Genomic DNA, 18,238 nt, shown 5'->3' with positions numbered 1-18,238 from the left:
ACACAACTTCCAGCTCCTGATTAGCTCTAGTACACATCCCTGCTGTGAGAACAGATGCACAGACCTAGCGTATCATTACTGAGATGTTTCCCCCATGCTGAAGGACTTTGCTTTTTATTACTTACTGGGGCTAGATTAAGCACAGGACAAAATGGAGAGCAGATCATTGCTTAACATAGCATTGTGCCAGGAACAATCCAAAGCAAGGAATAACTGTTGTGCACACTCCAAGCACCATTGCCCAAAGATCCCAATGTTCATAAGGCACAGTGTGTCTGTGGGTTGAGGGTGAGTATCACCCAGTGTACAAGTTATCTCGTAACTCTTTGCTCCTTTCCATAAGCAGCTGATATTAAGAACGATTGGGGGCCAGGTATAGAAGAGGAACCACTGATTCAAGGCAAGCAGCCATTCCCAGTGTCCTCCATTTTCATGTAGTGCTTATCTGCTGTGGTTTTCTCTACTGTTTGCTAGAGGGAGAATGTCTAAGACACAACACTGCATTTTAGCAGTGAGTCAAGACCTTCAAACCTCTCTACACTTTAGCAGGAAGATGTAGCAAGAGGGAACTCTAATAATAACATACTCAGTGCTGAAAAGAGTGCTTTATGTTTGCAAGGATGTGCGCAAACATTGATTTGTTAATGAACCTACCCTACCACAACAACAACATTGATGATCACATTGTTAATAATGATGCTAACTCTCAGCTCCTGAATCCTGGTTGGATAACAAGCCCAGACTGCTTGGCTGCTGCATAATTCCTGTAGAGATTAGTCATTGCTTCCACATGAGTGCTGAGGCTGTTGGCAGCTGATGGGTTGCATAGGATGGAACAAATCCAAAATTACCAAAGGTAGAGACAAAGTCTTAACTCAGACCATGTCAACCAGGCAAAATTTGGGGGTAATTTCAAATTTGTATTGTATTACTCATCTTGACATAGTTTGTGAAACTCAGAAATACACTTGGATACTAAAATAAAGTAGGGCAGGTTTATTTCTCCTGCGTTCAAGTATGCTGAGAACTAAATAACAAGCAAAGAATAGGCAACAAGTTACAGCCTCTTAGTGTTCACTGATGAGGTGAGGTATATTTCTACTTACTGTGCATCCAGACAAACGACTGCTTGCAAACTCTGTACATCCGTATGGGACAGCTCATGTTTAATTACTCATATTGACAGTTGACACCCAGAGATAGGCTGGGACACTGTTGTCACCATCCTAAGTGAGTAGCCACAAGCTGGACAGTGATGAGCATGGGCAGAGCAATGACTTAGCAGTTCAAATCCTACCAAGTCAAATCAACACAGACTCAGAACAGATCTCTCTGCCATATGTTCCAGTGTTCCCAGGCACATGAGTTTCTGCTATCCAACATGGTTTGCCTGTAATATGCAAATCGTTCATAAACTGTGTGTTCCTTACAACTTTTATTTCTTTTTGTCTGAATCAAGACTATCTGTGCTTCCAATGTATTAATGAGCAGAAATACCTATTACTTAAAGCAATAAAACTAAAAGCCGTGGTAGGTGTCAGGATAGAAATGAACCTTGATTCTCTTCTCATAAAATGTTGCAAGGGTTAGATTTTGAGCTGACTTACAGCCCTTTTGAAAACCGAAGTAAAGTGCTTAGTAAAGAATTTTAGTATTGTATTCAGCCTTGAACTGCCAAGTGTACCAATCTTCAGTAATCCATTAACTCAGTCCAAAATAAGACCTTTCTCTTGGCAGTAAAATTTTCACTAAGATTTTGCCACACCAACAGTAATCTTGTTCCAATGATCTTGATCCCTTTAAAACTCCTTGCATATGTGTACTGAGAACTAACTTAGCTCTTCATAGCATTCTGAGTGGAAGAATTCATGCATTCAGTCTCTCAAAAATATATACATATGCAGAAAGAGATGGCCATATGCATAATTATGTTGTCTACTGTAGACTGACAGAATTAACTTGACTCATGAATAAGAGAAAAACAAGGTAGAGAGAGCTTGTTTTGTGAATTCTTTACCAAGGAGTCTAACTGTGATAGGTAACTTACGGATGGATGGATTTAACAAGAAATTGGTTGTTAAATTCTAATGGCAGAATTTTCATATGTGAGAATGATAAAACAAATCAAACTACCCCAGGTTGTTTCTCAGTAGCATGTGGACTAGCAAAAATCCTCTGGAACTGGGAATGGAGTGAGTTTGGCCTTGAATGTTTGAGTCAGCATTGGAAGCCACAGCATGGGTTTCAAAGCCACACTTCAAAACAGAACTGGGCTTTGGTCTCTGCTTTTTCACATTCTTCCTGGCCTTTTTCTCTTGGTGTCCGAACACTTTAGACAAAGCCGATTTTAAGACGAGCTACGTGTTGTTCTCTCCTTGAGCCCAGCCTCCAAGCCTGGGGTGGATGAAGTTGTGTGCTTCTGATCCGCCTTATGCCTTAGTAGGTATTTCTCAGCGCGTGCAGGCAGAATCTCTCTACTCATGCACAACACATCCAAGACCCCAGGAAATACAGCTGGCATTTTTGAAAGAATTTGCCAGTTTTACAGAGCAAACTGCTGGCTCTGGTGATGTCAGTGGGAATTTTGCCACTAATTGCAGTAAAGCCAAGATTTTACCCATTCCATAATAATGCAGATCTCAAATCCCACAGCAGAAGTGCTCTGGGGCACATTCAGATGAAAAAATGAAAATTTCCCTACTATTCTGGACCATGGTCTTCTCCTGGGCAGCATTTTCTCAGCTCTAACAGACACCTAAGGGTGTTGGTGTTTGTTTAACATTTTCAGACTGTTTCATATCTAGCTTATTGTGCCAGTAACTGCATTGTATGTAACTGAACTGCAGAAAGGACTGAAGAAAGGATAGTGACTCAGTGGGGAGACTAAGGAAGAGGCAGTCAGGAGCTGAGGGGAAGAATGAAAAGTTTGGCATGAAACAGGGGAGTCTGAGTTTCAAAAGTAAATTAGTTAAGCAGATGACTGGGTGACTAATTGGTTAATTATCCCACTGTACCAGTATCCCCCCCACTTGGAAGTAACTCAGTCACCATCCCCATGACCTCTAGGAAATGCACGAGATGCAAAGGATCAGCTGTTCCTTCGTGACAGTCCTTTTAGCAAATTAGTGGGGAAAATTGTGCTTAGCAAATATTCATTAGGGCTTCATTTTCCATTAATCCAAAAGGAAATGTGGAGAGCCTGTGACTTCAATCATGCTGAGGCCCAGGAATTTTAATGAGCTTTAAATGGGCATCTGTCAGAATCCTGACTTTGCCTTACTTCTCCTGCCAGCCGGGGGGATGAATAATGGCTAATAAAAGGTGGGAGCATCTAGGCGAACTCCTCTCTCTAACAGGAAAGGCAAAGTTGTAATTTGCTGTGTTATGACACCATAATTATGCCCCAATGAAGAAAACAAGAGTATTAAAAAAACCTTTTCCTTCTCCACACTGTGCCCCAGCTTTAAATGGGGGAAAGTAGGCTCAGTTAGGTCACAGGGATGTAAGCACAGGAGCTGTGTGGAAGGAGGGCATCCTATTTCACTCTTTCCTCCTACCCTCAAGGAGAATGCATTAATTCATCTGGACCCTGATGAGCAAAACAGAGCTGGAGTTACCTGTGGAGGTCACTGTAGCCCTGGGCAGCAGCTGGAAGTACCCTTGGAAATAATCTCTCCCACCCAAAAAGTCCCTGCCTCCTGAGACTCCACAGTTCTTTGCTGCTGACTTAAATGTTTGGGTTTTTTTCCAACAAAACCATTTGTCTTGTACACAAATGTGTAGTGTTGCACACTATATGCAGTGATACCAGACACATTGTAAGCCAGAGGCAGGTCCTACTTCAAAATGCAATCCCAAGAGAACATTTTCCATGCCTCAACATAAACAAAAAGACGTATTCCACTGAAAGACTTCTTCTCTGCATATTTTTTACAGTACTGAAGAGGAAAAAAAAAAAAAAAGAAAATAGAAAAGGCAGTCCTCTTCCGAAGTCCAGGATTTGGGATTTCAATCCATCTATCATCTCTTTTGAGGAATCCTGTGGAATGAGACCAAACTGTCTAGATTATGGGGAGTCTTTGGAGTTAGTCATATTGTGGAGACTGAATGCAGAGTTCTACAAAACAAAACAAGTTCATGGATCTCTGTATTTTCTCTTCTACTGGTATCTCAGTCTTCACAGGAAATGGGAAAAATACTGAAACATTTGGGTGCAGACCCAGGGAAGTAAAGGTTAGGGGGTGGCCACCCAAAACTCTACAGATTAAATGAGGTACAAAGAGAACCAAGAACTGGATATATTTTCTTTATGTTCTTTTCCTCTGCTTTATTTTTCCATGGCCACATGTGCTCCTGCATTCTTCTGATTCTGTGTTTTATCCTGGTGTTTGTGCTTAAGAAGGTTAGCATAGACACATGGCGATTTTCTGAGTTCCTAGTCTGCTTTCTTTGTTCCTCTTAAAGTGTCTTGAAGACCAACATGGGAGAATAAGAAAGGGTCATTATGACAGATGTCACGTAGCTAGGCATGGAGTTCTACAAAGAGCTTTCAGTATGGAAAAGAGGAGTCTCAGGAGAGACTTTATTGCTCTCCATAACTACCTGAAGGGAGGTTGTAGTGAGCTGGGGTTCGGCCTCTTCTCTCATGTAACTGGTAATAGGACTAGAGGGAATGGCTTCAAACTGTGCCAGGGGAGATTTAGGCTGGACATTAGGAAATACTACTTTTCTGAAAGAGTGGTCAGGCACTGGAATGGGCTGCCCAGGGAGCTGGTGGAGTCACCGACCCTGAAGGTGCTCAAGGAACGTTTGGATTTTGTGTTGAGGGATATGGTTTAGTGATACTAAACTATTGGTGATAGGTGGATGGTTGGACTGGATGATCCTGTACGTCTTTTCCACCCTTGGTGTTTCTGTGATTCTGTGAAGTGGTAACAATAAAGAGATGAGCCACTAAAACTCAGAAAGAACATCCCACACCCACTGTTTCCCAGGTGAGACACACTGAGGAGCCCTTTCTTCAAGACCCCTAAATGCAGGCCAGGCTCTGCAGACTGCTTACTCACAGGTATCCCTCACCAGTCGGAGAGAGGAGACACACCAAAGTAAATCCCACTGTGTGTGCCTTCTCAAATCCCACTTAACTCTATTCATGGTTCTTATTTTTCTCTTGACAGGACCAGAGGGCTGTAACCTGTTTATCTACCATCTGCCCCAGGAGTTTGGGGATGCTGAGCTGATGCAGATGTTCCTGCCTTTCGGTAATGTCATCTCCTCGAAAGTGTTTGTGGATCGGGCGACAAACCAAAGTAAATGCTTTGGTGGGTAAAGATAACAAAACAATTAGATTCATCCAGGAAAGGGCTTTCTCTGAATACTTTACCTTTCAAACTGCTTTCTTTCTGCTTAAGCTTTTATGATTTCTCTCGATTTATTCCTGTCAATACTTTCCCCCTTCCCTCTTTCTCTCCTAATTGTCTCATGCTCAGAATTGTATGCGCTGCTTAGAGGTGAAGGTTTGGCATCTCACCAGCAGCTGGGTGCTGCAGTTGCTGGTGGTGGGGTGGAAAATATCTTGCCTCATAAGGGGAGGTGACAAAGGTGCAGAAAAGACTAAAGCACCTGCAGCAGAATGGAGGAGGCCAGGGGGTTAGATGAAATGCTGATGGGGTCAGCAGTGGGAGCATGTGGCAGAAGGGGAATTTCTGTATCCAAGACAAAGCAGGAACAGGTCATGAAGTCAAAGGGAAGACAGAGCTTCAGGGGCAGCTCTCCAGCAGGTGTGATGCATTAAACTGCAAAGGGACAAAGGCTGAACAACATTAGTTGAATGCCTGTAGGGATGGCTGCTCAGTGAAATGCCAGCAACCATGCTCTGAACCCACCAGACCTGAGCCAGCGCTACAGCACATACAAACAGCCTGAGATCACCCTGTGCCTCAGCTGGGTTTGAATAAATACTGTGCTCACACAGCTCTGGGCATATGGCTGGCTCAGCTCCACCAGCTGGAGCGTGAGTGGAACACAGCCTCAGCTGCATGTGGTCCGCCAGACAGGGACACCCCAGTCTGCACCCACAAGGTTGGATCAGCCTGCCAACAGCTGTGTGACAACATGTGTTTCAGTGAGATTTCACTGTTTGCAAAAGTGTTGCTATGGAAGGTCCTTTCAGGCAGTGCTGCAGCAGGTGGACCCTGCCACTCTGCCATGTGGCACTATCCCACTGGTGGACTGTGGATCTCTCCCATCCTCATGTTCACCAATGGGATGTGAAATTTCTTGTCCTGTGCCACCCAGTATTCCTTCCCTGAGAATTACAGTGGGACAAACTATTGCTTTTCTGTTCCTGTTACCTGCAGCTGATCTGGACTCTGTTTCTCAGGCAAACTTCCAGAGTTAAGACTCGTTGGAGTTTCATTTGAATTAAAAGTCACTTTCAATCTCCACATTGCTTTCCTTCCATGCTACTTTCCCCATTCCCTCCCCAGACAGCCCACCTCCCCAGACTCCTACCTCGTTCCTTGCTATGGTGCATGACAGACAGCACTTCCAAGAATTTTGTGCATCTTCTCTATGCACAGTTTCTCCTTGCCCTCTACAGAGGATCAGACCAGGTTGCTGTTTGATTCTAGAAGTGTTTTCCCTGGTGTTGAGGACACAGCAATTCCCTTCAACAGCAGTCATGGGATTCCTGTACTCCCAAACACTGGAAGAAAAAAAAAAAAGATATTGGTTAGAAGAAGCAGTTGGGAAGTTCAGATGAGAAATTATGAATTATCCGTATTCACTCCAGAGCCCACCTTCTTTATGGAGTTTTAACCATATAAAAGTTCATAACAAAATGAGCAGACCAGCACAGCTCTAGGTGACATTGAAAACTAGGGCTCCAAGGATATCAACAAGTTAGAAACAGACCTTTGGGAGTGAAATTGCTATTCCTATCATAAATAATATTTAGAAGAATACTGTGCTTGGCTCCTCTCATAATTGGCAAGGGGAAAGGCAAAGCTAAATGGAGATGTGAGGTGAGAAACAGATTCACCACATCTCCTCTTATCTCAAAACCTCTCTGGCTGTAAGGCATCATGAGGATAACAACACATACCTAGCTTGTGGATCAGAGTTGTGGGGCTGGCTTTATTGCCACTTCCAAGGTACTCTGAGGTTGTGGCTGAGCAGAGATTGGGGCATCTTAGCACAGTTTTTTCTTAAGCATGAGTCTTACTCGAAGAACCTAAACCACACCTTGTTTAATGCAGTAACATTCAATGCTGATGTTAGATTGTTCAAGCTTGAAAGCAGGAAGGTGCACTGCGGATGTACAGACTCAAGACCAAGCAAAAAGAGGAATTAGAGATTGCTAGTAGATTTTAGTCATATTAACTTCTGAGGTACAAACATCCACATTCAGTCAGTTTCGTATGCCAGGTGTCAAGTCCCAGTTTTCTCTGACTTTTGCTTGTTTTTTTTTTTTTAATAAAGATACTAACAGCCATGTACAGCACATCCAGAAGGACAGAAATGGCAGAAGTACAGGTAGCTAATTATCACAAGTGTGTCACTCTGCTCTTCAAAGCTTCCAACCCTGCTAACCTTCAAGTTTAGAGCAACATAAAACTGTGGAGGGTGTTAGAGATAATCAGACCTTTCATTTGTCTTGCTAAGTCCATTGCAGTTGATACCGGTTTTGTTCTGAAATCCTACCTTTTTTTTAAAAAAGGAAAAATTACTTTTTCCAAAAGGATTTTTGTCAACTTTGAATATAAGAAAACTCTTTCCTTTTTCTGCTTAAGCATTTCCCAAAACTCAACATGTAAAAACATAGCATTTGCATTCTGTTTTACTTTTTTTAACAAGCCAGAGCTCTCCAACTGGTAGCCTGGGGGGACAATGCTGTCTGGCCCCAGAAAGATATTCCACCATTATATGACCTTTTAAAATGTATCTGCTATGCAGATCCCAAGTAAATTGCTCTAACAGAGTCTAGCCCCAGGTCGTAGAGAAATTGTTAAGAAGTCCTGCTTTTGACAAACTTAAAAAATTCCATGGAGAAAAATCTCATTTTTTTTCCCCCCCTATGGAAAGAGAAAATCTTGATTTTCTGTTCTTCTGTCACTGTTGAAGTACTAATAGGTAGCCAGCCCAAAGTGAGCGGGTCAGGAGAGCACCATCTCAAAAAGGCGCTTTCATTCCTTCCTGTTTGTCTCTGAATCTGCACTTCCCCTGCACTTTCAGCACAAAGATGGAAGCATTATCTCCTTCAGCCACTGCTGGAAGGATAGGGTTGGGGAAGACATGAAAGAAAACGAGACCAGTTACAAAACTTTCTCCCAGTTTCCCAGAGTCCAACATCCTGCAGAAACTCATTAATACCTGTGTGCACTGATAAAAACACACCCTGGTCACAGAGCCTTTGACTTTCTGAGTTCAGTGGCAAACATTGTGAAATTCAGACTATGGCAAGCACTGATTTCATGCAAAAAAAATGTGAAAGTAGTCAAAATATGTCTGTTGTTTACCATAGCAGGTCTGCTTGCTGCAGTATATGAGATTGCCTGAGAAACAAACCTGACTTCTCACTGAAAAACAGTCATTTAAAAAGGGAGGCTTCTTTGCCTAAGATTTTCCTCTTGCTGCATGCATCCAATCTGGACCCAGATCCTCCCTCTTTTCCTACCGTTTTTCAGATCTCTGGCTCTTATTTTCCCCTCTATCCTGATGCAGCTGAAATGTGTCCAAATACACACCATGCTCCTCCCTCGCACTCATCACCACCCTCTCTATCCCCATGGCCTGAGCCCTCATCACACTGACCATATTAGCATCTCCTTGGGATTCCTCTCAGGCACTGCCTCGTCCACCCTCTTGTATTCAAAATTATTGATTTCACTTTCACAGCCCTTCACCGTTCTGTCCTTCTCTCTCCTCTCCTGCAAGCTCTTCACTCAATGCCCAGCTGATATTTTTAGCCACTTTAACCACACACTTCTTCTACCATCACTAGGCCATGCTATCCTTTCCCAGTAAAATGGCAGGGCCACCATAGGATCTGTTGTCTAACTTAAGAAAAAAATACGCTATTTTTACCTTGCTTTCTGGACAGCAGCTCCCAGTCTCACAGTAGACTGATCTGGGTTGTCTTGCACAGGACATAATATGCCTGACCATCAACTTCTACAGGACCCTCGGGCACTATTTTGTGTCAGTATAAGGCAGAGACTTCCCACTGCATGCTGTAAGTTCTTCCATATGTAAATATACAAATATCAGTATATTGATGTGCTGGTCACGATGGTTCTATTGAAAACTTCCCTCTCAGATATGTAGATGATTTAATTGTGAGTCATTTGTGCATAAGGCAAAAAAGAAAAATCCAGTGATATGATGCAATTAAAGCTATTAAAGTCAGCGTGAGAAGAGTCACTCTTCATGCTGCCCACCCAAAGTTAACTGTCCCTCTGTGGTAAATATTAAGAATTTCAGGAGCAGTGTTGCTATACAGAATATTCTTCAAGAAGACATTTGAAGACAGTTGAAGAACTAGTGAAAGGCAAAGATAACCCTGTTCTAGGAAAATGTTTTAACAGAGAAGAGAAGGCAAAGGATAGGTTTGGGCAATATTAATTAAAAAGACATGACAGAAATGAGAAAAACGAGGAAGTGGATGGAGCAGCAGAGGCCAAATGATTACCCCGAGGTGTCACAGAAGATGTAGATAAATTAAAGCAAAGAAATTGTTATACTGGTGCACTTGGAAATTCATTCCTCTAGTCACCTCTTCTTGAGAACAGTGAGCACCTGATGCTCTGTCTTTTTGCATTTCATCAAGCATGAGACACTGTCAGAGTAACTCTACTCCACGTGCCCCATAATACCCATAATGTGCAGCCCCTCACTCTGTGCCTGTGCCACACACCCTCTGGTGTGACAGCTTCAGTTTCTCCCAAGAAGCCACTGACTCCAGAATGCTGAGAATAATCGCCTTCATGCCCACAGGGACACTCCTCCTCCTTCAACTCAGCGTGGTCTGACACCTCAAGTGTGAACCACATCTTTTGGATGCTTTTCACTTTTTCTACTCATGGATATTCACATGATGTTGGGATGCCCCATCTCTTTTTTAAAGTCCCCATTTACATATAGCAAGGGGCATTCTAGCTTCGTCTGCAAACTCTGATGGCTGCATAAAACCATAGGTTTATTTGGCCTAAAGAAAACATCATTTGATTCTTAGTATAATATGGATGTCAAGTTTCTTTCCAGATTCCTGCCAAGAGTCCACCAAAATGTTTCTAATGGGCCACCCGATCTGGAAAAAAACATCCAGTCTTCCTTGAAGATGCCAAAAGAGATAAGAAAACTTGACAAGGGTCATAGTAGCTAATAATACCGTTAAATATTTCTATTCCCTACTCAATCTTTTCTAGCTAATAACACTCACTGTGAGAAAAGCAGTGAGGGAGGGAGCAAAGCTCAGAAGAAGGACTGAGAGAGAGAGTTTTTGTTGTGTTATTAAAAACCTGTTGTGGCAGTTCAAGACTTCAGTGTGGTGGCAGAAGGCAGAGTGGGAGAAACAAGGCAGCAGGCAGGTCATGACAGTCTACAGACACAGGAATCTGAAACAGAAGTAGCAGAAACATCAAGAGACTGGGGCATCGGGAAAGCTATGCAGGGCTCTGGGATTTAGGGGCATTGCAGAGCAGGTCTAAAGCAAATTGGCAGCACTCCATAAGACACAGAATTGTACCAGCAGACCCTGAGGTACATCGGTAAAGTATTGCTAAGCACCTGCTCACAGTGTGCCTCCAACATACCCTGCTGGTGGTTTTGCACTTAAATAAATAAATATGCAAATTGTTGTCCTTAAATTCATCCAGGGAAATGAACATGTCCAGGGGTAAGGTGATATAATGGTAAGAAATTCCAGTCCTGTGTTTCTGTTCTAGCTGGGCAATCACAGGATAACTAATCTGTGTGCCTTGGTTTAACCATCATGTATCAGGACACTGATTCTTCTGCAGAGAAGTTTGAGTTACGTGGATGAGTAGACTTATTTATCAGCTGTAAGGTTTTTTCTTGTGGGATTTTTTTGTGGGTTTTTTTCCTCTGATTCTTCCTTTGGTAAATGACCTTTCTCAACAGATGCAGGAATTATTAGATGGACTTTGGGACAAAGGTGGAGTTCTGCTTGCCTCTGTTACCAGTACTATCATTAATTTTTATTTTTTTTTTTTCCCCTTTAACCTGATTTCAGACCTTCTAAGAAAAGTCTTGACTTTCTGCCAGGAGCCCTTAGTATTTGTCTTGTACTTTCCAAGAGCACTAGCAATGAATTTTGACCAAAGCTTTAGACCAAAACTCAGTGTGTCATGAAAGAAATCACTAAGTTGAGTGCCTAAATTGAGACAATATGGATATGGGGATATGTTGGTTCAAGTCAGCACTGGTTTGTTCAGTCTTCTCCACCTTGAAGAACATGGTAAAGACAAGCAGAGAAGGACACACACATCACCAGGAGCAGGACAATACCAAAGGGGTGTTTAGGGCTTCCAGAGGAAGGGTGCAAGAAAATACAGTTGTTTGTATTTGCTAGCTGCTCTCTATTACAATCCAAAGCATCTAAGATCTGAAACTTCAGTTCCAAAGAGTAAAGAAGGGATGTTTCTCCAGCTGATAAGGAAAGAGTTGTGGAATGAGAAGGATATGTTCATCAAACTCACTGTATAGCACCTCCAGCCACTGCAGTTGACTGGGGGAGGTTTTAGGGGGAGGAGGAGGAGCGGGAGAAGTATTAGGGCTGTGAGCCACTATTCATTTACAAACTATAATTAATTTGATGTTTAGATTAATTTCTGATGCACTCTCAAAGGTGCACTGAAAGCATTTTTCCTTTATTATAATGTTGATTGCTTATTGGGGAGATAAATCTAACTGTCAGTTATGCACTGACTTACCAAAACTTTCAGACCAAGCAAGCATGTATGCATAAGGAACAGCTGTTTGCAGCTCTCCAGTTAAAGGGACAGCTCTGTCTTTTCTCAATAACTCACATTAAAGAAAATCTATACGCTGTACACAGGGATTTCTGCTTTCTTTTGTTGCTTAACAATTTATTAGACAAGAATATGTTAGCATAATTTATCTTCTGTTTATCTGTCTGTGTGTCTATCTCTGTTCTATCCATCTCTCCTCCTAGGTGATAGATACTGTCCATTCAGAATTTTTCTAGAAGTTATGTATATGTTTGTACATACCTACGCACAAACATTCACAATCATTTAAAATATTTTCACTAGTGGTGTAATTAAATGGAGAAACTAATTACTGCAGGGTCTTTGTGGCTGCTCATTTTATGAACTTCAGAGGAGGAATGGCCATTTATGTGACTAATGGAAATGACTGATGGTAAGAGCTAACACCACAAGAAAGAAAAGAGGAAAAAGGAAAGGGAAAGGAAAAGGGAAGGGGAAGGGAAGGGAAAGAGGAAGGGGAAAGAAAGGAAAAGAAAGGCAAGGCAAGGGGAAGGGAAAGAAGGGAAAGGAAAGAAAGAAACAAAGAAACAAAGAAAGAAAGAAAGAAAGAAAGAAAGAAAGAAAGAAAGAAAGAAAGAAAGAAAGAAGGAAAGAAAGAAGGAAAGAAGGAAAGAAGGAAAGAAAGAAAGAAAGAAAGAAAGAAAGAAAGAAAGAAAGAAAGAAAGAAAGAAAGAAAGAAAGAAAGAAAGAAAGAAAGAAAGAAAGAAAGAAAGAAAGAAAGAAAGAAGGAAAGAAAGAAAGAAGGAAAGAAAGAAGGAAAGAAGGAAAGAAGGAAAGAAAGAAAGAAAGAAGGAAAGAAAGAAGGAAAGAAAGAAAGAAGGAAAGAAAGAAAGAAAGAAAGAAAGAAAGAAAGAAAGAAAGAAAGAAAGAAAGAAAGAAAGAAAGAAAGAAAGAAAGAAGGAAAGAAAGAAAGAAGGAAAGAAAGAAAGAAGGAAAGAAGGAAAGAAAGAAAGAAGGAAAGAAAGAAGGAAAGAAAGAAGGAAAGAAAGAAAGAAGGAAAGAAGGAAGGAAGGAAGGAAGGAAGGAAGGAAGGAAGGAAGGAAGGAAGGAAGGAAGGAAGGAAGGAAGGAAGGAAGGAAGGAAGGAAGGAAGGAAGGAAGGAAGGAAAAAGAAGGGAAAAAGAGTTTAGAAAGGGATTAAAAACTTAATGCTCTGGGCTTCAACCCAATCCTTCAGCTTTTGGAATAAGAAAATAACTTGATGGAGTTGTCACTTGTGTCTGCACAGCATACATATTAGATTTTAGATAGATGAACCCTAGTTATATTCAGTGGTCCTACCAGTGCTCCAAGGACATAATAGTTTCAAATGCAAACACCCCCATGTGTAGAAATGCCAGGGAGTTTCTGTAGTGCTACTTTTGTTTGGTCCAGAAGTTTCTGTTCAGAAGTAAGAAATAGCGAATCAGGCAGCCCCATTTCTGAATTCAAAGGGATTGATCTGCTAACAGTGAATTTTCCATAGCCTATTCTTGTGAGACTGCAAAACTACAAGAGCATTTAAGCTATCCATTACATCTCCTTTTATTTTTGTTTTCCCACCATCTCTTTCATTCAAGGCAAATTCAGTCTGTAGAATGGATGCTTCTGCATCAATCCATCCAACCATCCAACCATTCCCACATATATATCTTCAACTTCTTTATATCTGTCTGTCCTTTCTCATTCACTGCACAGGACTGCTTTTCAGCTTTCTGAAGTCTGTCAGCTAGCTCATTACGGAGCAGCTGTTCAATAGATCTTCACAGTTCTGTGCTTGGCCCCAGGCCTTCCTTCCTGCACAATACTCAAACCCTGCTATGAATATGAATTTATTATTATTTCCTCATCTGTTTTCCTAAGGCCCTTCCCAATAGAGCATTTGAGAGGTTCATGGGGCTGAGTAACAGCATTTTCATAGTGATCATGTCATCCTCATTTCACCAAGGGGGTGTTGAGACATAGAAATATATTCAAAACTATTTATTAATCTTGGATGCCTCAGCTGAGATGCCAAGAGCACGATAGGTCTGTCTGTCTGTTGTCTCAAAATACTTAACACAATGCAGGGTATGACATGTTTATGCAGGTACAGACACGTAGTCTTTATACCAACAAAATCCCGAGTCACAAATCAGCAGAGCGTTAAGCAGAGAGCAACACAGAGTAAAGCTTCAACTGCACCACTAAACTAAAGAGACCCAACAAATCAGTGCATGTACTGTGCCATGACTGCCTGTATCTTTTTAACATTTGAATGCCTTTAGCTTTAATTTGGCCAGGACATGTTGGGCATGGCTCAGAGTTGGCAAGGTACAGGGACTGCCCTTAAACAGCAGTACAGAGACCACCCCTCTTTTTGGAGCAAGAGAGTATAGACATAAAGATACAAGCCAGGATGTGCCATTTGCACTCAGATCCTGTGTATTTTATTTACTAGTAATAAAATGTAGCCTTGGAGATCTTATTAAGGAATTTTGTGATGTTACTTGCCCAGTGTAACTGGGACATCATAGAAAATGTAGTTATCAAGTCTGTTTCTCCGAGGCAGCATTTGGTTGTGTACCCACATCAAGAAACCATCCTTTCCATGCCTTATTCACTGTCTGTGTTCCAACACCAGCAATATTAAGTTTGATCCATTGCCATCTTCCTTACCCTGTTATTCATTCTCCACAGTAATTAAAACAAGCATGGAATGAAAAATACAAGAATATGTGGCTAGAAGCAAAGCCTTAATGCATATAAAAAGCAATACAAAATTAAAGTTTTATAGATAATATCAATTCTTGCATTTTTAACTCCTGAGTGATTCATTTTGCAATCTTATCATTGTTTTAATGTATTGGTGCATGCAGTATCTTCCTTTTTCAAGCAAGTGAACCAAAACCAATTCATGAGATGAGATGAACATCTTCAGATAATATGTAATGACATCTTCAAAGGTTGTCTGCAGAAAAACAAGTTGCTGATCCCCATGAAATAGGTACCCTTCTTCAACATACCCAGTTTCAGTTCCAATTTCAAATACCCAAACAAATTCAAACTCCACTCTCAATCTGTACTAGATTACATATGTATAAGGATGTAAATATATATGTTTCATATATACTTATATAAAAATATTTCTCTAATACTGAATGTCGGCAGATTATCAAAAACAATGAACAGAACTGAACTAGAGCTGCTTAAGAGCAGCTTAAAAATGACTATATAAAATGTGCCTAAGCAAATCGAGTAAATGATAAAACACCTGTTGTTAGCTTGCAGCTGATTTTTGTAAGGGAGTTAGTAAAATCCAGATGGAACTAGATATTCTGATTAGAATCAGATAAAGTCTATGGTCAAAATACTCCTGTGTTAAACTCCATCAAGAGGTGTTCCTATTAAATCGTTTTTACTTCCATTATCTAAAGGATGGGTGTATAAGCATTGGAAATATGAGCGTATAGTGGAGAATAAGACTTTATAAGCCTTTAGGGTATACCCATCGTACCTTGTGAAGGTCACTGGGATTATTAATCATAAATTGTGGAAATTGCTGTTTCTCCCTATTTATAGACTCACAAAGCCTTTCACAGACCTCAGGAGTCCAACCTTCTGCCCAAAGCAAGGTCAGCTATGGAATTGGACTTCAGGGTTGCTCAGGGATTTATCCACTTAGGTCTGAAAACCCCCAAGGATGGAGACGCATTTTGTCAACCTGCTCTAACATTTGCTAACCTTCATGGTGAAAAAGCTGTTCTTTATATCCAGCCCAGATTTCTCTTGTTTCAGTTTCTTCCCCTTCTCTCTCGTCCCCCACCATGTACCACCATGTTTTGTTTTTCTCAGAGGGCAAGTGTTCAGCCTGTGGTCATCCTTGTGGATCTATGCTGAACTCACTCTGCTACTGTCCTTCCTACATTGAGATTGGGTGCCCAAAATAGCCATAGTATCCAGATGTGGTCGAGTGCTGAGTAGAGAAGAATAATCACTGCCCTCATTGACTGGCTGTGCTCCTTGTTAATAGAGCTCAAAATGCTGCTGTTCTTTGCACACCACTGACAAGGTCCTCTAGAGATGTAACCCTTTTAAAACCTAGAGACACTGGGCCTGAACCCTCTTCCACCATCCTGGCATCAGTCCTCTTGATATACTAACAGGTATATTTACTGCTATAAAACAGAGGAGGTCCTTGTAACATCTAAGTGCAGATACTGTCTTTGGCTACTTCACAGGCAAGAGGCTTTCTCAATTTTTGGCATACATGCCTTAAGAATTAGATTATTCATACCACTTGAAGAAGAATTTATATGACTGTTCTCAAGATAAGTTCCTAATCATCCTTTAAAATCCTTCCCCAGTAACGCTTCCAGAATTTGTAAGGTGTTTTTCTTGGTCATTTTGTATCTCCTCAGCTAAACAGGCTCCAGAATTACTGTGTTACCAAGTTTCTAAAAATGCTTATGAGAGAAGAATACTTGTTTCTATACTCTAGGAGTCAATTCAGGATCCACGTTTTTAGGAGGTGCATTTTTACTCCACCTCTTCAAATAAAGATTCCTGTCCAAATTATCCATCACCGTCCTGCATTTCTTAGATCTTAACCTGTTTGAAAAAGTGTTTTCATAAATGGGTTTCCCAGTGATACTTTTACTCCTCTTATTTCAGCAATGAAAATATAAGTGCAATGTATTTTTCTGTCTCCTGCTCAAGGCTAGACCAAGAGTTTGGAGGGTACATTGTGCAGGTGCCCCAAAAGCCAGAATTAGATCAGGTTGTAGGCAATGAATGATATAACTCAATTTCCGCAGAGTGAACATTACTCTTCTGAGGGACTGCAAAAGGACTTTCACTAGGTTTCACGGAGATCTGCAGAATTTAAGATACTCTTCCAAAGGCACTTAGTGGTGAATTCTCTGTTGGTAGACCCAGAGGAATCTACCAGCAGTTACAGTATAATATGAAGTTGTTTATTTCCTGTTGATGTTAATGACAAAAGAAGCCAACTGATCATATCTGTTCCATCGTGGGTTACCAAAAATGCAGAGGTCTTACACTGACACTGAAAAGACCACAGATGTAATGGTGGATCCAGTCCGGTACCTTATCTCCCAGTTTAAAATGTGTAAGACTTTCATTTCTCCTCTTGGTACCTAGCATAGCCCAGTGCCAGATGACAAAGTACTTATTAATATATTGAGAAGCTTTCTCTTTTATTTTGCTTCCCAGATGACTCATCGCATATGAAGTTTTTTGCTGTTGATTTCACTTCTAGTTTTGTTCACTATTTTTCACTTAATAACCTCCATAGAAAGTAATGCATTGTGTGAAAAGTATTGCCAAAAGCTGCTCATCACTATTTCTGCCATCTGAATAGAAACTTCTGGACTGTGCAACGAGAGAAGGTTCTAGTCTTACTATGCTTATTAGGTTGCCCCAACCTACTCATAATGGGGTACAATGTATGTAATAACATAAAGGGGAGAGATCATTAGTTTTCCATCCAGGAAATGATCAGTGAGGAGTAAGATGAGGATTCTGAACATTGCTGATTCATTCTGAACGTGAAAAACTGTCTGTGGTCAGCAGTGAAATTCAATGCATCCTCCTGCTGGTCCAGGAAAGATGACTGCTGTTTTTTGCTGTGTTCATGCATAGCTTATTTTTCAAGAATCTAGAAATTCAGTGAGATCTAAGAAAGAATTCTGGGGAAAAGAAATGGAGATTAAGATAATAAATGAACTGGGACACATATGTCAGGAGTGATATCTCTGTTGGGATCTTCAGTAGCCAGTTTCTTCTTGCTTATTATGTACAATTCCAACAAAACCAATGTAAAAATAACCTTCCTCTTGATTCAGCAACATTCAGTGTATCCTTAAGTTAGCACCTACTTAGATCTCACTCAGAGCTAATTCTTTGCTTCTGGTTTTACACCAGGAGTAGAAATTGTCTTCTTAAAAGTTCATTCACTTTTCTAATTAGGTACTTTCCCCAAAGGTCTTATACTGACATATCATGAACTCAACATTCACAAGGAAATCTCAAAAACTAAGTGCAGAAGAGTTATTTCTGTTTATGAAGGTAGTTAGGAAATTGCTTCAGTTCAGTTTATCACCCATATAGAACCAAGTTTCATTCACTTATCTGTATGCGAATTCCTTGATGGCTAGATTGTTCCTTATGAGAAAGATATTGACTAGGAACATTACCTTTCTTTTAGATGAAATATAGTGGTTGTTC

At 40.9% G+C, this 18,238-nt stretch overlaps 1 protein-coding gene across 12 annotated transcripts in view; it reads left to right on the top strand.

Moving 5' to 3' along the window:
• The window catches only part of CELF4 (CUGBP Elav-like family member 4), a 716,519-nt gene that overhangs the window by 665,481 nt on the left and 32,800 nt on the right, over nucleotides 1-18,238 (top strand). For 8 of the 12 annotated variants that reach the window (XM_090131195.1, XM_031602613.2, XM_090131197.1 and 5 more), the window contains exon 11: nucleotides 5,178-5,321. In XM_090131195.1, the coding sequence (XP_089987321.1) occupies nucleotides 5,178-5,321 (144 nt within the window). The remainder of the gene's footprint in view (nucleotides 1-5,177; nucleotides 5,322-18,238) is intronic. The other 4 variants (XM_031602625.2, XM_031602620.2, XM_031602618.2 and 1 more) reach the window with 1 other exon arrangement.

Source organism: Phasianus colchicus, chromosome Z (genome assembly GCF_987193195.1).
Source record: "Phasianus colchicus chromosome Z, bPhaCol1.hap1.1, whole genome shotgun sequence".
NCBI lineage: Eukaryota > Metazoa > Chordata > Aves > Galliformes > Phasianidae > Phasianus > Phasianus colchicus.
Note: the sequence above shows the minus strand (reverse complement) of the source record. Positions and strands in the feature narration are given on the sequence as shown.